This window comes from Leucoraja erinacea, chromosome 31 (genome assembly GCF_028641065.1).
Source record: "Leucoraja erinacea ecotype New England chromosome 31, Leri_hhj_1, whole genome shotgun sequence".
Lineage (NCBI taxonomy): Eukaryota > Metazoa > Chordata > Chondrichthyes > Rajiformes > Rajidae > Leucoraja > Leucoraja erinaceus.
In genome coordinates this window covers 21269379-21295386 of record NC_073407.1, presented here as the reverse complement: position 1 = coordinate 21295386, position 26008 = coordinate 21269379, and the positions used below count along the sequence as shown (strand labels likewise).

Genomic DNA, 26008 nt, shown 5'->3' with positions numbered 1-26008 from the left:
TGAGGTTTAGGGAACAAATATCAGACAGGGCTTCAGACTGTCTTGGAAAGCAAGTCGTAGGATCTTTTACATTGACCCGAGGAGCTGCTCCACTAACAATGCTATCTTGCCTTGGTAGCGCACTTGGAGCAAAGCTTGCGGATGGGATTGGATGACTGGTGTAACTCTTACAATGCTGCCCAGCCAGAGACCAGCCTACTCTCGGCACCACCCATCTGGTTAGTGCTGCTCTCACCCTAAGTATCCAACCCTATTTGCGTTTTACCGAGTCTCGTAAAAATGGAGGTGGGTGCAGATTGGGAGAAAGCTTTACCTGAAGAACTTTGCCAGCTGGTCACGGCTGCACTTGGACCAGGTCAGGTCAACGCTGTTGTAGCCGCCCGCGGCCGCCATGATATGCAGGTTCCCAGCGCAGTCGTTCCTATCCCCATCATGGTTGATGCCAAAACTGCCAGAGATTAGTACGGGCGTCAGGAGTTACAGGGAGAAGGCGGGAAGACAGATCAGCCGCGGTTTAATGGCGGAATAGTCTTGACGGGCCGAATGGCCTAATTCAGCAACCTACAGCTTATGTACTTATAAAGGAAAGAAAAATGTGTCGGGCAGGTTTTTTTTTTGACACAGAGGGTGGTGAGTGCCTGGAACACACTGCTGGGGGTAGTGGTTGAAGCAGGTATGTTAGTGGCATTTAAAATACATGGATGGTGCAGGGAATGGAGAGACATGGGGTATATACAGGCAGATAAATGATGGTCGTATCATCACACACCGAGGCTCGCACCGAGAATAAAGGGGGACCTGACTTGGGGGGCCGGCGAAAACAAAGGGGGGCCGGTAAGTACTAAGGGGGAGGGGGCATCGAAACCTGAGGGGGGAAGGGGGGTAACATTGGGGCAATAAAAGGGGTACTTTGTAACTTTGTCTGCCCCCTTTATGTATTGTCTAGGAATGTGAAACAAACATGAGGTTTAGCACTTCACGCTACAAATCCCAGTTGTGGAGACACTGGTATCGTTGGCTCGTTGTAGGACATTGATTATCCTTTTATTCAGGTTTTAATTCATGCATTGTGTTTTTTTTTAAATATATAATTTATGATGCTTTTATGTGATATACTAAGCTTTCATATGTACTTTATATTTTTTAATATGCAATGCATTTTTATGTAATGTTGTCCCTTGTCTGGACCTTGAGTCCGAAATAAAGTTTATAATAATAATAATAATAATAATAATAAAAAGCGTCTCACTGTGACTTGTCACGTGATTATAAAAGTATCTCATCTCATCTCATCTCATCTCGTGTTCGACACAGACATTGGGCTGAAGGTCCTGTTCTTGTGCTGTACTGTTCTAGGTTCTACGCTGCAAGGTTCTACCGCGTCCCCTCACCCACCTGTGGCCGATCTCGTGGGCGATGGTGATGCCGAGATTAAAGCCGGTGTCCTCGGTGATCACACAGCTCCACGCGCGGCTGCACAGGCCGCCGCGCTGGGTCACGCCGTGAACCATCTTGTTGCCGTCATCTGATTCCAAATCAAACCTCAGGAGGGAAGGGAAAGTAAGAGTCAGGGTGGTCAAAAAAAACAAACCCCAAACCCTACTACCTCCACGAACCCAATCACACTTCTCTACTTCACTGGAAGGCTTTGGATGTTCTCCCCCATCGACCCTCACCAAATTCTACAGCTGCGCCGTAGGTAGCATTTCATCGGGGTTTATTACCGTTGTGACATTCAGAGCACCAGCCCAATTGTCAAGATTGTCTAAACACAGACAATGGTGCCTTGTGTGTAGCAGGAGTGGTTCATTTTCATGTTAGTTTTAGTTTAGAGATACAGCGTGGAAACAGGCCCCCCGGCCCACCGAGTCCGCGCCGACCAGCGATCCCCGCACACCAACACTATCCCACACGAGGGACAATTTACCGAAGCCAATTAACCTACAAACCTGCACATCTTTGGGATGTGGGATGAAGCCGGAGCACCCCGAGAAAACCCACGTGGTCACAGGAAGAACGTACAAACTCCGTACAGGCAGCACCCGTGGTCAGGATCGAACCCGGGTCTCTGTCGCTGTAAGGCAGCAACTCTACCGCTGTGCCACCGTGCAGCCCCTTTAAATAGAAGAACGGGGACTGAGCCTCAACCAGGCAGCGGCTTGAGTAGGCATGTTCCTCTACAGATGGGAGCAGGCTAATTCACTCTGAGCCGTAACATTCACCAACCACCGCTTGAGGCCATTACTGCGAAGTTATTCTTTTTTCAGTTTAGTTTATTGTCACGTGTACAGTGCACAGGTACAGTGAAAAGCATTTGCTGCGTGCTAACCAGTCAGCGGGAAGACAATGTGTGATTACAATCGAGCTATTTACAGTGCACAGATACACAATGAAGGAATAACGTTCAGTGCAAGGTAACGTTTTTGACTCAATTCTTTGACAGAATTCTTTTTTATTCAATTTTGACATTGTTGGGCATCCCCATTTGCCCAGTAAGACATGAATCATCGTGAACTAACAAAGATACATGAATGACAATAGTGACTGAAATAACCACTGCCCCAGAGAGAAATATATAGAAATATAGAAAATAGGTGCAGGAGTAGAGGCCATTCGGCCCTTCGAGCCTGCACCATTCGCCATTCACCGTGATCCTATCAATAACCCATGCCTTGCCTTCTCCCCATATCCCTTGACTCCACTCGCCCCTAGAGCTCTATCTAACTCTCTCTTAAATCCATCCAGTGACTTGGCCTCCACTACCCTCTGTGGCAGGGAATTCCATAAATTCACAACTCTCTGGGTGAAAAAGTTTTTTCTCACCTCAGTCTTAAATGACCTCCCCTTTATTCTAAGACTGTGTGGCCCCTGGTTCTGGACTCGCCCAACATTGGGAACATTTTTCCTGCAGAAAGGTGCTGGCAACACCCACCGAGTGGCTGGCAACCTACCTGGTGACGTAGAGAACCAGGTCAGCATGGACTGGGTCAGAATCATTCTCCGGGTTGATTGCTCGACTCCACCTGCACAAGCTCATGAGTGATGAGGTGAGGTTCTTCGTGATCTCCAGTTCCAGCTGTGGACAAAATACCACAGACACCGTAGAGATGTGTCAGACTTTCCCCCTCACCCCTTCACTGATAATGTATCCTGCGCAGGGGGCCTGGTAGATCTAGACCACTCCGAGTTAGCGCGGTGGAAGCGTAGGGGAGTCTAAAATTCCCCTAGCCTAGCGGTGACAAGGGTTGCGGGGAGAAGGCAGGAGAATGCAGTTGACAGGGAAAGATTGAATGGCGGAGTAGGCCCGATGGGCTGAATGGCCAGATTTTGCTCATGAAAATTCGAGGACATAGGTTTAAGGTGATTGGCGAATCATTTACTTAATGTGAAGAGTGGTGGGTGAGTGGTCACTTCTGGGAGGAGTAGATGAGGCTGTGGGAAGAACTCCTGCCTATGAGCACAAGCTAGTAAGTGTGTGCTTTCTTCACTTCCTTATCCACCTGTGTCACTATTATCAGTGAGCTCTCAACTTGCAGCCCAAAGTCCCAACACACGTCAATATATATTCCCGTACGTCTGAATATCTCGTGTCGGATACGTTCAATTTTGTTTGGTGGCAGTCCTGTGAATCCTTTGTAGATTTAATCCTCTCATCCCTTAATTAGCTTAAATACACGGTGGCGCAGCGGTAAAGTTGCTGCCTTACAGCGCCAGAGACCCGGGTTCGATCCTGACTACGAGTGCTTGTCTGTGCGGAGTTTGTACGTTCTCCCCTTGACCTGCGTGGGTTTTCTTCGAGATCTTCGGTTTTCTCCCACACTCCACAAAGACGTACAGGTTTGTAGGTTAACTGGCTTGGTGTAAATGTGAAAATTGTCGGATGCGTGTCGGATAGTGTTAATGTGCGGGGATCGCTGGTCGGTGCGGTGTCGGTGGGCCAAAGGGCCTGTTTCCACGCTATATCTCGAAACAAAACTAAACTAAAATCAGCATATACATATCGATGTTGTTGATTGTGAGCTCCTCAGACGGGAGTTCTTACCTCAGGTTCTCTCAGAATGACTATCTTCGTCAGGTGTACTCGCAGTTGTGCTCCCAAGGATGCATCTCTCAACAGCTCGGCAGCCTGGGGAGAACAAAGGGACACAAGGTATCAGACAAGAGTCAATGGCAGGAAGAGCGGAGATGGCGAGAGTCTGTTCCCATGATCGGCCTGCCTCGAGCTAGGGGGTAGAGGTTTAAGTTTCATTTAGTTTGGGGATACAGCGCAGAAACAGGCCCTTCAGCCCACCGAGTCCTCACCGACCAGCGATCCCCGCACACTAACACTATCCTACACACACTGGGGACAATTTACACACACACACACACCAAGCCAATTAACCGACCGACCTGTATCTCTTTGGAGTGTGGGAGGAAACCGCAGATCTCGGAGAAAACCCACGTGGTCTTGGGCAGAACGTACAAACTCCATGCAGACAGCACCCGCAGCCGGGATTGAACCAGGGTCTCCGGTGCAGCAAGCACTGTAAGGCAGCAACTCTACCGCTGCGCCACCGTGAGATGAAGGTGTAAAGAGAGTCCGAGAGGTATGTTATTTAAGAAGGAACTGCAGACTCTGGAAAATCAAAGGTAGACAAAAGTGCTGGAGAAACTCAGCGGGTGCAGCAGCATCTATGGAGCGAAGGGTTTCGGGCCGAAAAACGTTGCCTATTTCCTTCGCTCCATAGATGCTGCTGCACCCGCTGAGTTTCTCCAGCACTTTTGTCTACCTGAGGGGTGTTGTTCATAACTAAGACCAGTAGGTGCCTGCAATGTGCCGACAGAGGAGATGGAGGAGGCATAAAGGATACAGAGTAGATGTGGGAGAGTCTAGGACCAGAGGGCGTAGCCTCAGAATAATAGGGCGTACCTTTAGAAAGGAGTTGAGAAGGAATTTCTTTAGTCAGAGGGTGGTGAATCTGCGGAATTCATTGCCATAGAAGGCTGTGGAGGACAAGTCATAGGGTATTTTTATTTATTTATTTATTTATTTTAATTTTTATTAGAAGCAAGTACAATACAGTGGGACCTTTTTACATGTTCCCAAAGTTATGTTAACATAATACATTCTCTGTACAACTTTTTATTTTTTTTTAAAGAGAGAAAAAAGAAAGAAAGATATAGTAAAGAATAGAATAGAGGAGAGTCTAGTGTGTGTGAATAAAAAAGGAGGAAAAAGAGATTGGGATGAAAAGAAATAAGCAAGAAAAGAAAGCAGGGGGGAGATAATCAAATTGCCGCAAGGAGATGAGTTTTTATATTATTGATCATCTTTCACCCATACCTGAAACCTTTAATTTTTACGATACTGTTGCACCACATGAATCCAAGAAATCAATAAATGGAGACCAACTCGTTAAGAATTGGTCTTGTTCATCTATTAGGAGGAGTCTCATTTCTTCCAGGTCATTGGGTATTTTTAAGGCAGAGATTGCCATATTCTTGATTAGTAAGGGATATGGGGGGAAGGCAGGAGAATGAGTTTGAGAGGGAAAGATAAATCAGCCACGTATGAATGGCGGTATGGACCTGATGGGCTGAATGGCCTACTCCTGCTCCTATGACTTGTGAACTAATGAAAAGGAATTACTGCGGGCAAGTGGGATTAGTATACATGGGCTTGGCGATTAGCAATCACATGGTGGGGCCAAGGGCCTCTTCCTATGCTCTTTAACTCTGTTAGAAAATGGGGATAACATTCAGGTGTTCACTTTCAGCAACAGACTGGTTCCGCCAAGACGCAGCACAGAACGGCACAGGAGATCCTTATTCCCTGTGGATCCTTATCAAACTGTACAACTCCTCCCTTTTCTGTTGTGGGGTAGACTGACTCCCCCTCCCCCCCTCACCCCCCCCCCCCCCCCCCCCCCCCCCCCCACCCCCCCAATCTTTGCACATCCCAAATCCTGGACCTTCCACGCATCACTTTAGTTTCATAATTCACGTATCTTGTTGTGTTTTACGACCAATTTCCCTCCTGTGATAAATATAGTTCGATCGTATCGTACTGTATCATATCGTGTTATCAGGGATATATATATATAACAAAGCTTTTTTTCTGCTGGAGGAATAGACGTGGATCAAAGGCCAAGGATCATGTGACTCATCTACTGCTACAATACAATGCAATCGACACAATGCTGGAAGTGCCGCACAAGCCGTGGGCCGTGGTTTATGTTGGAGGAGGGACAAGTGTACTCACAATGTTCAGGTTGGTGAGGATGTAGCGTTCTGTGTCTTGCTTGTGAACATCGTACACATCCTGCCCCACCACAACCAGGAGCTCCAGATGATTTGTGTCCTGCGCGGACCGGCGTCTGATGTGTCCTGGGATGATCAAACAGAATGGAACCTGCAGTGAACCCTTGTTGTCACGGATCTCAGTACAATGGATGTTGGTTATAGCGGACAGACCCCACAGATCTACATCGCCGGGCTGTGCTGCCTACGCTGCCCCTGGCCCGCACCACCTCCCCGGCAGCATTCAAGCTGGGCTGCCGACACCACCCTCCCAAAGAGAAAAGAATTCCTATATCATAGAAACATAGAAAATAGGTGCAGGAGGAGGCCATTCGACCCTTCGAGCCAGCACCGCCATTCATTGTGATCATGGCTGATCGTCCTCAATCAATAACCCGTGCCTGCCTTCTCCCCATATCCCTTGATTCCACTAGCCCCAAGAGCTCTATCTAACTCTCTCTTAAATCCATCCAGTGATTTGGCCCCCACTGCCCTCTGTGGCAGGAAATTCCACAAATTCACAACTCTCTGGGTGAAAACGTTTTTTCTCACCTCAGTCTTAAATGGCCTCCCCTTTATTCTAAGAACCTGGTTCTGGACTCGCCCAACACTGGGAACATTTTTCCTGCATTTAGCTTGTCCAGTCCTTTTATAATTTTACATGTTTCTATAAGATCCCCCTCATCCTTCTAAACTCCAGTGAATACAGGCCTAGTCTTTTCAATCTTTCCTCATATGACAGTCCCGCCATCCCAGGGATACCGATTCTATTATTGAAACGTCACCTATTCATGTTCTCCAGAGATGCTGCCAAATCTGCTGAGTTACTCCAGCGTTTTGTGGCCTTTTGATGCTCCATTATGTCAGCCATGTAACAACAACCTGCCTCTGCAGCAACTGAACCAGCGAGGGCATCTTTTGAGCAATGGTGCCTTCGAGGATGACTAAGTCACTTGCATGAAGTGCATCAGTTTTGGACGTCTGGATTCTTTGCACAAAACTCTGGAGCACGGCTCAAAGCCACAGCTGCCTGACTCAGAGCGCCGGTGAGCAGAGATCACATGTTGGAACTCTTACTGTCACGAGGAGGTCTCTGGGAGCCATCTGAGAGCGGGTAATGGAAGCCAACGAGTGGGGCAATGCCCCCTCCATCAGTAGATCGTTCCAGCTCCTTTGGGTGAATGTGAATCATCCGATCCTTTGTAAATATCATCGCATGCTATAGGACGGGGAGTTGCAGAGGGGGCAGGAAGTGAAATCAAATTCGTTTTTAAATTAATTTACACTGATCAAAGAACTTCCAAAGTATTCTTATAGAACTTTGCACAGTCTGAAGAAGGGTCTCAACCCGAAACGTCACTTAACTAGGCATAAGCTTAGGGGCGACCGCGCCTTTGCGGTTGCAGCTCCTAGACTGTGGAACAGCATCCCCCTTCCCATCAGGACTGCCCCCTCCATCGACTCCTTTAAGTCAACACTAAAAACGTATCTATACTCCCAAGCCTTTCCTGACGTCCACTGAGCGAGGGCTACATGTATATATGTATGTACCTGTAGTTTGTTTGTTTATACTATTCTTATAACAAATGTAAAGCACTTTGGCCAACGAGAGTTGTTTTTGAAATGTGCTATATAAATAAATATGACTTGACTTGACTTGACTAATCCTTTTCTCCAGAGATGCTGCCTGACCTGCTGTGTTATTCCAGCACTTTGTGTCTATCTTTAGCTCAGTACAGCATTAGAACAGGCCCTTCGGCCCTTCAGCTAAAATGTCTCTGCTGAATATGATGTCAAGATAAATTAATCACATTTGCCTGTCTAAAAGCCTCTTAAAAACGACTATAGTATCTGCCTCTGCCACTCCTTCTGGCAGCGCGTTCCAGGCACTCACCACCCCCTGTGTGAAAAAACCCTGCCCTGTACATCTCTGTTAAACTTTGTCCCTCTCGCATTAAAGCTATGCCCTCTCATCTTTGACATTTCCACCCTGGGGAAAAAAGGTTCTGCCAACTCCATTTGTGTCTATTCATCATATATATGTCTATCAGGTTTCCCTCAACCAAGTTCGTCCAAATTCTTCTTGTATCTAATATTTCCTTAACCGGGTAGTCACATGCCAACACTACCTTTCCAAGTATTGGTTAGATCTCGGTTGAGGGGGAAAATATTGTGAGAATTCCTCAGCTCTGCTCAAAGTCTCTGAAACACCGTCGCTGTCCACCAGAGGGCAGAAGGACCCTCTGTTCAACATCTCCAGAAACTTCAGCAGGTCCAGCCAAAGCAAGGGTCAAGAATGTTTTAATGTCATATGTCCCATCCCAGATAGGGTAATGCAATTCTTACTTGGTGTACCACAACCCCTCTCAGCTCATGAGGTCATAATTGATAGTAAAATTAGGCCATTCGGCCCATCAAGTCTACTCCGCCATTCAATCATGGCTGATCTATCTCTCCATCCTAACCCCATTCACCTGCCTTCTCCCCATAACCTCTGACACCCGTACTAATCAAAAATCTATCTATCTCTGCCTTAAAAATATCCACTGACTTGGCCTTTACAGCCTTCCGTGGCAAAGAATTCCACAGATTCACCACCCTCTGACTAAATAAATTTCTCCTCATCTTTCTTGAAGAACATGCTTTAATTCTAAGGCTATGACCTCGAGCTGCTCCACATTCAATAAGATCACTGCTGGTCCTTTCAATTATCCACATTGATGTCCGATTCTCATTTCCCGCAAGTCTCTCGGTGCCTATTTATCTGTCTATATTCTATACACCCTTAAATACTCTCTGTTATTTGGAGTAGAGAACTTTAAAGATTCACTATCTTTTGATTGATTGAAAGATACAGCATGGAAACAGGCCCTTCGGCCCACCGAGTCCATGCTGACCACCGATCACCCGTTCACACAGATTCTATATTCTCTCAGTCCCTGCACATCGGGGACAATTTACAGAAGGTCAAGTAACCTACAGACTCGCACGTCTTTGGGATGTGGGAGGAAACCAGAGCACCCGGAGGAAACCCACACACACACACAGTCACAGGGGAAACATGCAAACTCCACACAGACAGCACCCGAGGTCAGAATCAAACCCAGGTCTGTGACGGGGTGAGGCAGCGGCATTGGTAATTGAAGGAATGGCCAGTACCTCATCCTGGGGCCAAGCATCGGGATCATAGCCTCCCCAGCCAAAGGAAACAGCTTCTCTCTATTGAACTAAGTGCTTGCAGCACAGCCATGACTGTGGCTCACCAGATGACCACGGCAGTAGGTGACCAGCGCACGGAGCCCCGGAGCTCCCCGCTCTGGACGCCTCTCCCCGCCAGTCGCCTGATGGTGCTGACAGACGAGTTGAAGACGTGATGAATGCAAGACAAGTTGGAAGAGAGTCTGTTGTCAGTGGGGAACCGGATGAGGAAGATCTCCCCCGGAGTCCGGAGTGTGCACAACTCCTCCCAGCAGGAGTGGCCCCAGGTCAGTCCCTGACACTGACACTGGAAGCTTGCTGGCCATCCCTCTGTAAATGAAGACTGAGACATCATAAAGGAGACACCCACCAGCCACCGCAGGCTCTGGTTTACAAAAATACCATCAACTACCTTTTAGTATATTTTCCTGAGCTTCATGTACAGTGTATTAGACTAAACCAGCACCACTGCGTCGCTAATGTTTTCAACGAGTTAATAATAATAATATTAGACCTTGTATTGTGGGTTTACTGTCGAATCAGAAAAAACACAGAGTGCTGGGGTAACTCAGCGGGTCAGGCATCTTCTCTGAACGGAATGGACAAGCAACGTTTCAGGTTGGGTTTCCCTCCAGAGATGCTGCCTGACCGGCCGAGTTACTCCAGCACTTTGTTTTGTTTTCTTTCTGATTCTACAGTAAAGCGCTTCACTGCCAAAAATCCAAGGTCCATTAAAGCCCAGGCGAGTACACAACAAGGTAGTTACTGATTTACTTCCACAGAATTCCACTGGATCGGAGCATTTCCATTCATTCACATGGTGATCCCTTTTGTTGACATTCACTTCCACTCTATAAAACGGGTGAAATGTTTTCTCTGCCCCCTCCCCGTTGCACATTATTCCGCCCCCTCCCCTCTCCCATCGTTCAAACTGTACCAGTGCCGTCTCTCCGACGACACAGGAGCCATCACACCAACCAATCTCCCTTCCATTGACTGCGTTTACACCTCACGCTGCCTCGGCAAGGCCAGCAGCATCATCAAGGACGAGTCGTACCCTGGCCACTCCCTCTTCTCCCCTCTCCCATCAGGCAAAAGGTATAGGTGTGAAAACGCTCACCTCCAGATTCAGGGACAGTTTCTTCCCAGCTGTTATCAGGCAACTAAATTAGCCCACCACAACCAGAGAGCAGTGCTGAACTACTATCTACCTCTTTGGTGATCCTTGGACTATCCTTGATCGGACTTCACTGGCTTTAGCATGCACTAAACGTTATTCCCTTATCATGTTTCTATACTCTGTAAATGGCTCGATTGGAATCATGTACTGTCTTTCCGCTGACTGGATAGCACGCAACAAAAGCTTTTCACTGTACCTCGGTACACGTGACAATAAACTAAACTGAAACTGAGAGCCTTCGGTTACTAGAATCAGGAGCGACATACAATCTGGTGGAGGAACTCAGCATCTGTGGGGAGAAAGGAATGGTCGATGTTTCTGGTTGAAACTCGGTTCTCCCCCCCCCCCCCCCCCCCCCCCCCCCCTCACCAGCACTAGATTCCAGCATCAGCGGCCTCTTGTCTTTCACTTCCTCTGCACCTCCCCCTTCTTCTCTCATGCCACTTTCTCACTCCCAAATAAGGGACAAAAGGTCAAAATAAGGGACAAATTCCCCACGGCAATTCGTTGACCGACTCGGCCGTGGCTGGGTGAATGATGAGTTGGCCCGGGTGCTGGACGGCACACAAAGCCCAGCCGGCGGGCCAGCTGAAGAGTTTTGGTCCAGCGCCCCATCCAACTCATGAACCGATGATCAGCCGTGAGAAGTAGGGGCGGTGGTGGTGTCGGCGGTAAGCGAAGGTACGAAGGTCGGACAGCTGGCCGGCTGGCCACCCACGGGGCCACAGGCGAGGTGCTTCTGCTGCACTCCATGGGCTGCACTACGTCGGGACGGGTGAGACGGGACCGGACGCGGCAGTCCCCCTGACCCGAGTAGTAGCGGTCAAATACGGGACAAGGGCGGTCCCATACGGGACAAACCAATTTTGCCCAATATATGGGATGTCCCGGCTAATACGGGACAGTTGGCAACCTTAGTGACCGTCAATTAGGTGCATCAACAGCTCTATTTCCTGAGGAGACTAAGGAAATTCGGCATCTTTCAGATTTCTACAGATGCACCGGAGATAGCCTACTGTTGGCTTGCATCACAGCTTGGTTTGGGAACAGCTTTGCCCAAGACCACAAGCACATATGACCATTGAGCACACTTGAGTCATGTCTCTTGACTTGAGACATTAAACCAAGGCCACGTCTTTCAAGGTCCCATGATGCTGCTTCATAGAAGAGCGCGGTAATTCTGACAGGTCCTGACAAACATTTAGGGGCTAGTGGAGTCAAGGGATATGGGGAGAAGGCAGGCACGGGTTATTGATAGGGGACGATCAACCATGATTACATTGAATGGCGGTGCTGGCTTGAAGGGCCGAATGGCCTCCTCCTGCACCTATTTTCTATGTTTCTATGTTTCAAACCTCAATCAGCATCACAAAAAATATATTTGATCATTGTCACGTTGCTGCTTGTATCTGCTGTGGTTTCCAGCAATGCTGACTAATTTCAGAACTTATGAAGCACATTGGCAGAAAAGCACTCGTGATAGGTGCTCTACGAATACGTCTCTCTTTCTTTCAGGTATATGCATGATGAACGTTCCATGTTCTTCCTTTCCCTCCTTGCTTGCTTGCTTTAGTTCACCTCACAATATATTATGTCCTGGTGAGGGAGGGATCTTATAGAAACTTACAAAATTCTTAAGGGGTTGGACAGGCTAGATGCAGGAAGATTACTCCCAATGTTGGGGAAGTCCAGAACAAGGGGACACAGTTTAAGGATAAGGGGGAAATCTTTTAGGACCGAGATGAGAAAAACATTTTTCACACAGAGAGTGGTGAATCTCTGGAATTCTCTGCCACAGAAGGTAGTTGAGGCCACAGTTCATTGGCTATATTTAAGAGGGAGTTAGATGTGGCCCTTGTGGCTAAAGGGATCAGGGGGTATGGAGAGAAGGCAGGTACAGGATACTGAGTTGGATGATCAGCCATGATCATATTGAATGGCGGTGCAGGCTCGAAGGGCCGACTGGCCTACTCCTGCACCTATTTTCTACGTTTCTATGTGATCCTGTCCCTTTAACAAACGAGCTGAGGTCCTTATTTACTATAATGAGGCAATGCAGCTTCAGTGTAATATTAACTGTTTTAAGTTCTGTAAACATGCAGGGGAAGAGTGTAGCAAGGATATTCATACCTCCAATTGATGAGGGATCACCAAAATTAGGCGAATCACTGGTGCCTTTGACAGATCCCAGAAATGCCTAAAGAAGTGTGTGAACAAATAGACAAGTTACTGACTTTTAAATATAAAATAAACGACCCCCTACACCGCAGGGAGAGAAAAATGCTGGAGAAACTCAGCGGGTGAGGCAGCATCTATGGAGTGAAGGAAATAGGCGACGTTTCGGGTCGAAACGTCGCCTATTTCCTTCGCTCCATAGATTCTGCCTCACCCGCTGAGTTTCTCCAGCATTTTTGTCCACCTTCGATGTTCCAGCATCTGCAGTTCCTTCTTAAACGCCTCCCACACCGTTCCCCCTTTGTGTGAATTTTAATTTGCTATAACTTTCCCCTCCCTCAACTAAACTAAATTATTAAAAATATTTATGTTCAAAGAAAAGCTGATCCATCCAATCTACTCCTTTATTCGCCGTTGATGGAGTAACCAACTATTGTTTTAAAGAATCATTGTGGAAATTGCACCCTGCCAATGGGGAGTTGGGCTTACCTGATTAAAGAACAATCCGATACACGAGAGATGAAGAAGGAGGTTCAGAGACGACAAGGGCAGTGAAAGACTGATCATTGTATCGCTATCAGGCAGTCGGAAAGGCTCCAAGGAACGATAGCAACATATCGAGGGGACAGAGAGCTGTGCTTGTTGATTGGGCTTTCATTCGGAGAGCCTCGACTCGGCTAAAGGTCTGTGCAACTGCTTCCTGGCCAGTCCGGCCCTTGCACAACACTCTCTCTCTCTCTGCAAACAGTGACCACTCACAGTGGGCAGGCCAGGACTTACATCACCACCATGCATTGATGCAAATATGATGGAAACAAAAAGGGAGAACGGTGAAAGGACGGAGGGAGTGGAACTCATAGGATGGGGCTGGCAGCGCCACAATGGGCCAAATGTCCTCCACCTATGCTGCATTATGATAGTGATCAGATCACACTTGGAGCACACTGCTCAGTTCCTGGCCTTCACATCACAGAAAGGGCACAGGCCAACGAGAAATTGATGTAGAGGGATCTTGGTGTGCAAGTCCATAGCTTCCTGAAAGTAGCAACGCATGTGGATAGTGTGGTTAAGAAGGCGTTTAATATCCTTGCCTTCATTGAATATAATAGTCATGTGGCAGCTGTATAAAACATGGGTGAGGCCCTGTTTGGAATACAAAGGAAGACAGACACAAAGTGCTGGAGTAATTCAGCGGGTCAGGCAGCATCTCTGGAGAAAAAGGATGGGTGACGTTCCGGACCGGGACCCTTCTTCAGACCATTGGATAATGGGATAGTGTAGGAAGGAACTGCAGATGCTGGTTTAAAAGAGAGACACAAAAAGCTGGAGTAACTCAGCGGGGCAGGCAGCATCTCTGGGGAGAAGGAATGGGTGACGTCTCGGGTCGAGACCCTTCTTCAGGCTCATTAGGGAAAAGGGAAATGAGAGATATAGACGCTGATGTGGAGAGATAAAGAACAATGAATTAAAAATTTGGAAATCAGAAACGTTGATAAAGGAAACAGGCCATTGTCAGCTGTTTTTTAAGGTGAAAACGAGAAGCTGGTGCGACTTGGGTGGGGGAGGGATAGAGAGAGAGGGACTGCCCGGGTTGCTTAAAGTTAGAGAAATCAACATTCATACCACTGGGCTGTAAGATGCCCAAGCGAAAAATGAGATATATACTATCCTCCCAAGAAGATTTTCACCCTCTGGTGGCCCTAGATGGGATAAAATGTCATATATGTTGCAGTCTCCTCCTACGCCATGCACGAGATTCATAGAAACATCGAAAAATAGGTCACAAGGCGTAAGCCATTCGGCCCTTCGAGCCAGCATTCAATATGATTATGGCTGAACATCTAAAATCAGTACCCCAATCCTGCTTTTTCCCCACACCCCTTGATTCCTTTAGTTCTAAGAGCTAAATCTAACTCTCTCTTGAAAACATCCAGTGAATTGGCCTCCACTGCCTTCTGTGGCAGAGAATTCCACAGATTAACAACTCTCTGGGTGAAGGAGTTTTTCCTCATCTCAGTCCTAAATGGCCTACCCCTTATTCTTCAACTGTGACCCCTGGTTCTGGGCTCCCCCAACATCGGAAACATTTTTCCTGCATCTAGCCTGTCCAATCCTTTATGAATTTTATATGTTTAAATCCCCTCTCATCCTTCTAAATTCCAGTAAATACAAGCCCAGTCAACCCATTATTGCATCATATGTCAGTCCCTCCATCCCAGGAATTAACCTGGTGAACCTATGCTGCATTCTCTCAATAGCAAGAATGTCCTTCCTCAAATTAGGAGACCAAAACTGCATACAATACTCCAGGTGCAGTCTCACCAGGGCCCTGTACAACTGCAGCAGGACCTCCTTGCTTCTGAACTCAAATCCTCTCGCAATGAAGGCCTTTCTGCTGTACCTGCATGCTTACAAGCTGATGTACAAGCACACCCAGGTCTCGTTGTACCTCCCCTTTTCCTAATCTGATAATAATCTGCCTTCCTGTTCTTGCCACCAAAGTGGATAACCTCACATTTATCCACATTATCCTACATCTGCCATGCATCTGCCCACTCACCCAACCTATCCAAGTCACCCTGCAGCCTCATATAATAGCATCCTCCTCACAGTTCACACTGCCACCCAGCTTTGTGTCATCCACAAACTTTGTCTCCCTCGTCTAAACCATTAATATATATTGTAAATCCTGTAAATGTCCAAATACCATTGACCTGTATTTAAATATATGCCAAGCCACTCTGTGGGGCACATTCACACTAAATTGGATAAACTGGTATTGTGACTTTTGAACTAAGTCATTTGGAGGCTGAAGCTGGTTGATGTAAAAGTCTTCATTTTCGTGGAAAGAATTCTCTTGAAGGCCCATCCAGGAGTTTGTCAGAGTCTCTCAAACTCAATATGACTCATATTCCTTCGCTCCATAGATGCTGCTGCACCCGCTGAGTTTCTCCAGCTTTTTTGTGTAACCTTCGATTCTCCAGCATCTGCAGTTCCTCCTTAAACACTCAATATGACATGCGGGGAGAGACAGGGCGGGTTTCTGGAGGGACGGTGTTGGAGACGGCACCGCTTCCGGCAGCAGGGCAGCGTGGACACCCGCGGTCAGAGGCGAAGATAAACTCCTCTGGTATCTTTGGTCAGAGCGACCCCACACGTGGCGCCTCCACACCCGGTAATTCCCCCTCCCCGGCGGGGCAGCCTCGTCCCCGGGCGAACTCTCGTCCCTCGGTGTCAGGGCTGGGGCCTTGAGGAAAATGCAGGGGGCAGGGAGCAGGGACGGGACAGGGGGCTGGGAAGGGAGCAAGGGGCTGGGAGCAGGAGGCCTGAAGTTGTGGGGTGGGGGCAGCGAGCGGGGATGTGGGAGCCGGGGGTGTTGGGGCAAGGGACTGAGGCAGCGAATGGCTAATGGGGTGAAGGGCGGCGTGTGGTGTCCGTTGCCTCTCCTCACGCCCGGCAGCTCCGTGTAGAAGTGCAGGCGTCCATGTGGAGGCTTGTCCGTGACAGCTGTAGCCCTCCACGGGAGTGTGTGTGTCTGTGTTATTCCAGGGGATGCATGGACTGAATGCTGGACAACTGTTAGCCCACTGCCCTCTGGTTTGTCCAGATGTCCCAGGGCAAGAATGGTCTCAGCGTTTTGAGTCTCTTTGGTTTAAACCATCATCTGCTGTTCCTTCCTACACATCAACCATCCATGTTCTCCGATGCTGCCTGACACGTTGCGTTACTCCAGCACTTTGTGCCTTTTTTGTAAACCGCAGCAAGGTTTAAATTGATTATTGTAACGTGTACTGAGATACAGTGAAAAGCTTTGGTTTTTCATGCTATCCAGACAGATCAGATCAATATAATCAAACCAAATCCAAACCAAGTGCCTCGGTAGTGTATAAAAACACACACAAAGATTGATAATCTGAAGGAGACACAAGGAACTGCAGATGCTCATTTACAAAATAGGACACAAAGTGCTGGAGTACATCAGCCGGTCAGGCAATATCTCAGGAGAACACAGATAGCTTGATCGTCCATCTCTTTTGGTGTCTAGTTTTCACACACTTTACCCTTCCTTATCACTGTGTCTCCCTCTCCCCTGACTCTCAGTCAGAAGAAGGATCTCGGCCTGAAATGTCACCCATTTCTTCTATCCAGAGATGCTGCCTGTCCCACTGAGTTACTTCAGCATTTTGTGTCTACCTTAGATTAAACAAGGGGTGGCTTAAGAGTCCGAAGAAGGGTCCCATCCAGAAATATCGCCTATCCATGTTCTGCAGAGATGCTGCCTGACCCACCGAGTTACTCCAGCACTTTGTGTCTTTTTAGATAATCGAAAGGCATGGATTTCATATAGTTAGTAAAAAATGACAGAGCAGCTAAGAATTGTTTTGTGTGGCTCTGATCTGGCATGCTCTGCCTGAAAGACAGGAGGAAAATGAATCGGATGCAGCTTTTTAAATGGAAGGGAATGAAAAAAATACATAAGAAAGAACAATATGAAGGGAGAAGAGGAGCGAGGCAACCTTTGGACTATTTAGATAGAGTGCCCACATGGGTAAGTGTGTTTCAAAAATGAATATTAGGATGGCACGGTGGCGTAGCGGTAGAGTTGCTGTCTTGCAGCGCCAGAGACCCGGGTTCAACCCTGACTATGGATGCTGTCTGTATGGAGTTTGTATGTTCTCCCTGTGACCTGCGTGGGTTTTCTCCGGGTGCTCCGGTTTCCTCCCACGCTCTAAAGACGTACAGGTTTGTAGGCTAATTGGCTTCAGTGAAATTGTAAATTGTCCCTGGCGTATAGGATAGTATTAGTGTGCGGGGATCACTGGTCAGTGCGGAGTCGGTGTTTCCGCATTGTATCTCTAAACTAAACTAAGAATATTGTGCAATGTCCTGTGTGTAGAGACAACACCCTGGCTTTGAGGACAAGTGCCTGGCCTGTACACTATGGCAAAGACTGATCTGCAGGCGGACAGCGTGGTCACTACTGGATCTGCCCAGGGTCACCAAAAGAAGAACAAGAAGAGGAAGAAGTTCTGGGCTAAGGAGAAAGGTGCGACCAAAAAGACGGAACCAATATTGCCTCCTGGAGATGGTGCTGAATATTCCACCAACTGGAAGGCACTGCAGCAGGTAAGGGTTAAATAAATATACAAAGATGCAGAACACTGCAAGTGTCAGATACTGAATTAAGAAACATCAAGCCAAACATTAACTTTCATCCAAATAAAACCTTTGGCAAAAACTGTGGCCCTGAGCCAATCTTGGGAGCGTACTACAATGGCTGGAGGGAGGTTGTATGGACTTTTGCATGGATTGTTGAAAAAATGTGCCTTTCATTATCAAGAAAAGTTCTGCCTTTTTGTTTGGAAAGGGGGTGGTGGATGGAGGCAGATACGATAGTGGTATTGAAGAGGCTTTTAGAGAGTCACTTGGATATGCAGGGATATGGACCACGTACAGGCATACGGGATTAGTTTAATAGACAATAGGTGCAGGAGTAGGCCATTCGGCCCTTCGAGCCAGCATCGCCATTCAATGTGACCATGGCTGATCATCCCCAATCAGTAGCCCGTTCCTGCCTTCTCCCCATATCTCCTGACTCCGCTATTTTTAAGAGCCCTATCTAGCTCTCTCTTGAAAGCATCCAGAGAACCTGCCTCAGAGAATTCCACAGACTCACCATTCTCTGTGAGAAAAAGTGTTTCCTCGTCTCCGTTCTAAATGGCTTACTCCTTATTCTCAAACTGTGGTCCCTGGTACTGGACTCTCCCAACATCGGGAATATGTTTCCTGCCTCTAGCGTGTCCAAACCTTTAACAATCTTATATGTTCCAATGAGATCTCCTCTCATCCTTCTACACTCCAGAGTGTACAAGCCCTTGGGATCATGCCCAGCACAGACATTTAGGGGTACAGAGCCTGTCCCCGTGCTTTACTTTTCTATGTTCTATGAATAGACTTTGCCGTCACACAATGGATTTGAGTGTGGCATGTCTCTGTTGGTAGTTTATGAGACATCGGAGCAGTATTGGGCCATTCGGCCCATCGAGTCTACTCTGCCATTCCATTATGGCTGATCTATCTGTCCCTCTCAACCCCATTCTCCTGCCTTCTCCCCATAACCCCTGATAGCCCGAACTCTGGCAACCAATTCATGTAACTGCTTGTAATTTTTCAGCTGCTGAACCAGAAGACAGAAAACGAGCACAAAGTTCCAGACGGCAAAAACCAGACGAGGACCAAGGAGGAAAAGAAACATTGTCAACAAGTCAAACCTGAGAAAGGGGCAGAAAAGAAGACCCAGCCACACTCTTCAACAAGTACATCAGCGAGTGAAAACGGACTGAAGCTAGATAAGAACGCACAACGTAGGGAAAATAAGCGGGTTAGGAACGGCCATGGCCTGGCAGAGGAAGGTTATGGCCCTCAACAGAGAAAACGAAGAAAGGTGGAACCAGAAGTTGAGAAACCACCTGCGTGAGTATTTACAAAGTGATCAACCTCTATCTTCCTGACTTGCCGCGCCTGGTTCCCTTTGAATAGAACAGGTTAAAGAGTGATGAGACGGTCATTTAAAGTGATGGGATGAAAAAGATGGTGACGTTGTTCTCGTCGATTAAAATAGGTGGCGCAGCAGGTAGAGCTGCAGCCTCACAGCGCCAGAGACCCAGGTTCGATCCTGACCACGACCTGACCCTGCCTGTGTGGTGTTTGCACATTCTCTTGTGACCGTGTGGGTTTCCTCCGGGTGCTCCGGTTTCTTCCTGCTTTTAGGTTAATCGGCCTTTGTACAAATTTTCCCTTCTGTATTTTCTCTGCTGCCCCAACATTGGGGCTGAAAGTAGAGTCGTCCCTCGGCAGAGGCCAGTACAGGACACATGAACGACTGCAGATGCGGCAACCTTGAGTAACCGATCTGCTGGAGGAACTCAGTGGGTCAGGCAGCATCTGTTGAGGGAACCCAACACTGATCTTATTTCCGTGTCTTTATTCTCGTTCCCGACAGGCCTGACATCTGGTTTGATGACGTGGACCCCGATGATATCGAAGCCGCGATGGGGCCAGAAGCGGCAAACGTTGCTCGGCGGCAGGAAGGTGCAGCGTCGGGAAATCCAAACCCGACAGAACAAGGCTTAGAAAAGGCGCTGGTTAAGGATGGAGCTTTTGAAGGGTGGGTACCGAGCTATGGGCAGAACCGCTATCTTAAGCCACAGTGATATGAATTAATGGGGCAACATGGAGATGCTCCACTGTGTACCTCTTGTGTCAGAACTGAGGAGGGCCTGGAACCCCTGGGTGACTCCACCATGATGGCCCAGTGTTTAGTTTTCAGTGAAATATCGTCTTATCCTTTGCAAGATTTTCTTGGGCGGCGCAGCGGTAGAGTTGCTGCCTTACAGCGCCAGAGACCCGAGTTCGATCCTGACTACGGGTGCTGTCTGTATGGAGTTTGTACGTTTTCCCCGTGACTGCGTGGGTTTTCCCCGGGTGCTCCGGTTTCCTCCCATGCTCCAGGGACGTACAGGTTTGTAGGTTAATTGGCTTGGGTACAGATTGTAAATTGTCCCTAGTGTGCGGGGATCACTAGTCGGCGCGGACTCTGTAGATCGAAGGGCGCTGTCTCTCCAAACTAATATCTAAATACAAATCTCACATAAATCCTTGGTGACAGTCTGCATCGCTGTGCTGGTTGCTTTCTCAGACTGACCAAAGCTGTGGCGATGGACTGCGAGATGGTCGGTGTGGGGCCAGACAAAGTCGACAGTATCCTGGCAAGGGTCTCCATTGTCAACCAGTTTGGCAAATGTGTTTATGACAAATATGTGAAACCAACGGAGAAAGTGACCGATTACAGGACCTGGGTGAGTGGCATCCGGCCAGAGAACATTAAGGACGGTAAGTGGCTCTCTTGATTTTGTTGGTGAAAAGATTAAGTAGTGCATAGAACTTGTGCATAAAGCTAGTGCGTAGGGTGCAAAGTCAGAGGGTGGTGAATCTGTGGAATTCACTGACATCAACGGTTCTGGAGGTCAAGTCTATGGATATTTATTAGGCAGGGATTGACAGATTTTTGATTAGTACGGGTGTCAGGGGTTATGAGGAGAATGGGGTTTAGAGGGAAAGCCACGATTGAATGGTAGACATTTGAATGTCGACATTTGTATCTACCCTAAACCAACAGTGTCCTAATCCCGATCCCAAGATATGGAGGAGATTCATAGGATGCTGCCTGGGATGGATCGTCTCAGATGTAGAAGAGATTGGATCGGCTAGGAATGTTTTTCATATAGTGTAGGAGACTGAGAGGAGAGCTGATAGGTAAACAAGGTCATGACAGGCTTGTTTGGGGGGGGGGGGGAATAGAGGCATGCGTTTCCCTATGGCCGAAGTGGAAAGGGCCATTAATGCTGATCTCTCTCTCCTGGAATACTGGAACAATACTTAAGGCAATCTTTTATAACTTCTTGGGTACATAAATAGTCTTCAATGAATTAGAGGTGGTCAGTGCAAACATTTGAACTAAAGTTGAAATGTGAACTAAAAAAATATGTACTCGGTTCAGAAAAATATGAGCCAAATGACCACAAACTAAATAGCTAGTTGTTGAGTCCAGAGAAGGGGACGACATAATGTGTGGAAGGATGTTGGTTATTAACCAGTCATTGTAGAGTTGTTCAAGGCAAGACTGGTGCTGGGTGAGGGAATAATGGGAGTGTATTGATGAAGGAAGTATACTGTGCGTTACCTAAATGGATATTCCAAAGGCATCAGAGTGAATAGGAAATTGGGTAGAGTGGAAAAAAACAGCTAATGGCTTTTTGTATTGGAGGAATGTAAACAGTTGTGTATCTCAGTGGCCCAGAGTGGGACCGTTGCTCTACAGCAGTGGTTCCCAACCTTTTTTTGGCCATGCCCCACCTAATCACCTCTAAAATCCTGATGCCCCCCCCCCCCCCCCCCCCCATGTGGTGATATATAATTCTTATCATTTAAAAAGTGAACTCCGTTTCAGCTGAAGAAGCCTAAAACGCCAATACCTTGTTTTAAACGAGCTTCAAAAGAACATGGCATCCATGAAAAAGAAAAATGAAATAAACAAAAGACAGTTAAAGTTCTGAGCAAGAAATTACTAAAAAATTGTTAAAAAAAAGAAAAAACATTAGGTGGAAATTGCCCCCCTTAAAAATCAAATTGCCCCCCTGTGGGGCGTACGCCCCACGTTGGGAACCACTGCTCTACAGTAAAGAATTTAAATTGCACGCAGGTTTTGCACGTAAATTGATTCCACTATATGACTGGCTTGGCTATTTTCAGGTGAAGCCTTCAAAGTGGTGCAGAAGGAGGTGGCAGACATCTTGAAAGGCAGGACGTTAGTCGGCCACGCGATACACAACGACCTCAAGGTTAGTTCTCCACCGTCACTCAGTCTGACCCGTTCCCGAACACCAAGATGCTCAGCGTGTGGGCTTGGATCCATGTGAACGTTGTAGAAGAGAAGGCTGAACTGAATAGAAACGGATGCCACTTAATTCTAAGATGGAAGAATGAACCAGTGATTATGGAGTGAATGGTCCCCTTGGAGTAGTGGCAGGAGAAGGGAGAGGACGATGTGGTGCTGAAGCTGGCAGAAGTTGTGGAGGCTAAGGGGGTGGTGAGGGAAAGGGGACGTCTATCCTTGTAATGGTTGGGAGGGTAAAGGAAATGTGTGGGGGAAATGGAGCAGGCACAGTTGAAAGCCCTGTGCAATGATAACCATGGTCAAACTAAAAGGAAGACGTCTCAGAAAATCAGAATAGATGAGGGCTGGAAATAAATGGGGGAAAGGAAGTAGAGTAGGAGAAGGCGTAGATCAAATTCTCAAACTTAAATCCAGCTTACTAAAGACATAACGATATTTAGCATTTACAAAGGTTTTGGCATAATTGGGTTGAGTTTTCAGGCGATTTGAGCCATTGTAAATGATTGGGGACGTTTAAACGTCCACCTGGAATCACTTGCATTCCTGATTTCCACAAGTTCAGGGTTCATTTTGCTGAATCAGCACCCACCCATACAAACTACCCACGACTCCAGATCCAAACTAGAGGATTGAACAAATGACACGAGTCAGGGCTAGAACGTCAAGACTCTTTGTTTTCTTGGGCACGGAATTTACTACTTGACATAAGTAAACATGTTTTAATAAAAGTATTTAATTCTCTGGTATCCACGATATCATTTCCTACAGATCCTGCTTTTGGATCATCCGAAAAAGAGAATTCGTGACACGCAGAAATACAAACCATTCAAGGCAGTTACCAAGGTAAGTAAATTTAAATACAGCGTGCCATTGCCAAGCAGTAAAGGGTCATTTCCAGCTAATGAGTATGGGACAAATACATTCTTAATCTAAGGTCTTGTACTAAGATGGTTGTGAATAATGTCGTTTTTAATCATTGTGGAATGGGTGAGTGGTGTGCATTTCTGAAATGGGCAGTATTATGCATTGCGTCTGTTTGTGTTACTAAAAGCTGCTCTGAGAATTTGTAGCCTCTGGTGATGTTTCTGAGAGCACTGTGCCAGGATTGATCCTGTCAGAATGTGTAGCAACGAACTGCAGATGCTGGTTTAAATCGAAGGTAGACACAAAATGCTGGAGTAACTCAGCGGGACAAGCAGCATCTCTGGAGTGGGTGACGTTTTGGGTCGAGCCTGAAGAAGGGTCCCGACCCGAAACGTCACCCATTCCTTCTCTCCAGAGATGCTGCTTGTCCCGCAGAGTTACTCCAGCATTTTGTGTCTCCCTTTGATCCTGTCAGATACAGGAACTCCTTGTCCACGCTTGCATCACTGAAATCACTGTTTATTGCAGTGAGCTAGACTGAAGCAGGGAGATTCAGTGCAGGGCACAGCTGAACGAGGCGTTTGGAATGATGCGCATGGCACTATTTTAAGATTCGCAGGAACTTTTTCATCCCTGGATTTATTTTCTTCTTTGCAGTGTGGTCGACCTTCTCTCAAACATCTATGTCGAGAGATCCTAAAGATTAAAGTGCAAGAGTCTGAACATTCTTCGGTGAGTATATTCACTGAAGCCACATGCGATAGCCTGTGCAAATTAATATCAGTGATGTGCTGGAACACTCCAGTTTTTCAGTTAATCTCTCTCCATCCACTGGAGTGTGGATACCAGGGCATGGGCTGCATGAACACCCTGTGTGAGAATGGCCTGGTGTGGGGAACATCTAGCCAAGTGAACTAACCCAAATCTGAGGAAGGACATTATTGCCTAGAGGGAGTGCAGAGACGGTTCACCAGACTGATTCCTGTGATGTCAGGACTGTCTGATGAAGAAAGACTGGATAGACTTGGTTTATACTCTCTAGAATTTAGGAGATTGAGAGGGGATCTTATAGAAACTTACAAAATTCTTAAGGGGTTGGACAGGCTAGATGCAGGAAGATTGTTCCCGATGTTAGGGAAGTCCAGGACAAGGGGTCACAGCTTAAGGATAAGGGGGAAATCTTTTAAAACCGAGATGAGAAGAACTTTTTTCACACAGAGAGTGGTGAATCTCTGGAACTCTGCCACAGAGGTAGTTGAGGCCAGTTCATTGGCTATATTTAAGAGGGAGTTAGATGTGGCCCTTGTGGCTAAGGGGATCAGGGGGTATGGAGAGAAGGCAGGTACGGGATACTGAGTTGGATGATCAGCCATGATCATATTGAATGGCGGTGCAGGCTCGAAGGGCCGAATGGCCTACTCCTGCACCTAATTTCTATGTTTCTATGTTAACTGATCACACCTTGGTGTCCAAGCCTGGAAACGCTCACAGATGCAGCTTATTTCACCTTTAAATACTGATTGTATCAGTTGTCGTTAGGCAGAAGTCTTCCCTGGCCTTGATGTCATTCCCCGATAAGAACAATTAAAATGACTAATCCAAGCACTCTCTATTCTGGGGTCCTCACCAGTGTAAAGTGTATTCAGCTGAGAGTGTGACAGGGCACTTGGACTGGCAGAAGCCCTGTGTTTCAGCACTGACTGATGTGAACTGTGCATAACCTGCTCTCGATGTCTCTTACCTATAGGTGCAGGACGCGCAGGCAACAATGAGACTGTACACGTTGGCACGAAAAGAGTGGGAAGCCGAGTTAAAGGCAAAGCACAAAGAGAAGAAAGAAGCCATTAAAGAGAAAACTGAAGCTCATGTGAAAGAGGAGGGGAGCACAAGAAAGTGACAGTGAGGGAGGGACCAGTGTCCCCCTAATGCTTCTCAGAGGTCAATCCATGCCACCCTTGCACTGCAATTTAAATTTGACAGAGGAACACATGTGGTTGTGTGGGGAAGGTCCTTGTGTGGCAACAGCGGTATTTGTGAGATCAATGGATATTGCAGTAAAGAGCACGATACACTAAGTGGATGCAAACAGAAAGAGTAAGCAGCTGCTGCAATCTCCCCAAAGTTGTTCATGTGGCAACTCGATGGTTTGGACCGATACTGAAATCTGTACATTTTGCAGATATTCTGCATCTAATCCTAGGAATTTTTAAGAAATTTAAATGTGTCAAGCTTTTACATCGAGTGGCGCAAGTTGGTGACTGGGAGAACACAGAAGCTGCATGAAATAAGGCCCAGGGTGCTGGGTAGGGTAACAGCTGGTCAGGCAGCATCTCTCGAGAACATGATAGGTAACGTTTCAGGTCGGGACCCTTCAGACTGAAGAGGGGATCACAAACCAAAACAATGCCCATCCATATTGCCGAGAGATGCTGCCTGACCTGCTGAGTTACTCCAGTACTTTGTACCTTTTCTTTGTAAACCAGCATCTTCAGTTCCTTGTGCCTAGAAAATCTGTGCACCCTGGTTTAGTTTCATACATTCTCAGAGCAGAGCTCCCCTCTAGAACAGGGATCCCCCATCTATTTTGTCCCTTTTACTACTGGCAACTTTAATAGCACAATAGCAATGTTATTTCACGTATTTATGAACAACTAATGATGAACAGATACCGGTATACCAGAACCAAACACAGTCAGTCAATGAGAACAAATATGTACAAATCCACAATCAACAAATGTACCCCCTGGGTAGGGAAAATGTACCCCCAGGTTGGGAACCTTTGCTCTAGAATATCTATCAAAAGAACATGTGAGGAAGGATTATCTAATTAGATCCTCTATCCTGTTCTGGCT

At 47.1% G+C, this 26008-nt stretch overlaps 2 protein-coding genes across 2 annotated transcripts in view; one reads left to right on the top strand and one right to left on the bottom strand.

Moving 5' to 3' along the window:
- The window catches only part of adamts13 (ADAM metallopeptidase with thrombospondin type 1 motif, 13), a 55458-nt gene extending 39631 nt beyond the window's left edge, over positions 1–15827 (bottom strand). The window contains exons 1-7 of the mRNA XM_055660285.1: positions 13325–15827; positions 12791–12857; positions 6245–6369; positions 4043–4126; positions 2952–3076; positions 1396–1542; positions 314–448 (exon numbers count right to left, since the gene is read on the bottom strand). Coding sequence (XP_055516260.1) covers positions 314–448; positions 1396–1542; positions 2952–3076; positions 4043–4126; positions 6245–6369; positions 12791–12857; positions 13325–13402 — 761 coding nt within the window. The 5' untranslated portion in view covers positions 13403–15827. The remainder of the gene's footprint in view (positions 1–313; positions 449–1395; positions 1543–2951; positions 3077–4042; positions 4127–6244; positions 6370–12790; positions 12858–13324) is intronic.
- A 55-nt stretch (positions 15828–15882) lies between these two features.
- Positions 15883–25891, top strand: rexo4 (REX4 homolog, 3'-5' exonuclease). Its single transcript, XM_055660287.1, has 9 exons — positions 15883–16010; positions 17733–17962; positions 19011–19309; positions 19839–20003; positions 20535–20728; positions 22148–22236; positions 23061–23135; positions 23814–23888; positions 24904–25891. The coding sequence occupies exons 2-9, from the start codon at positions 17777–17779 to the stop codon at positions 25051–25053; spliced, it is 1233 nt and encodes a 410-aa protein (XP_055516262.1). The 5' UTR covers positions 15883–16010; positions 17733–17776; the 3' UTR covers positions 25054–25891.
- The last annotated feature ends 117 nt before the right edge of the window (positions 25892–26008 follow it).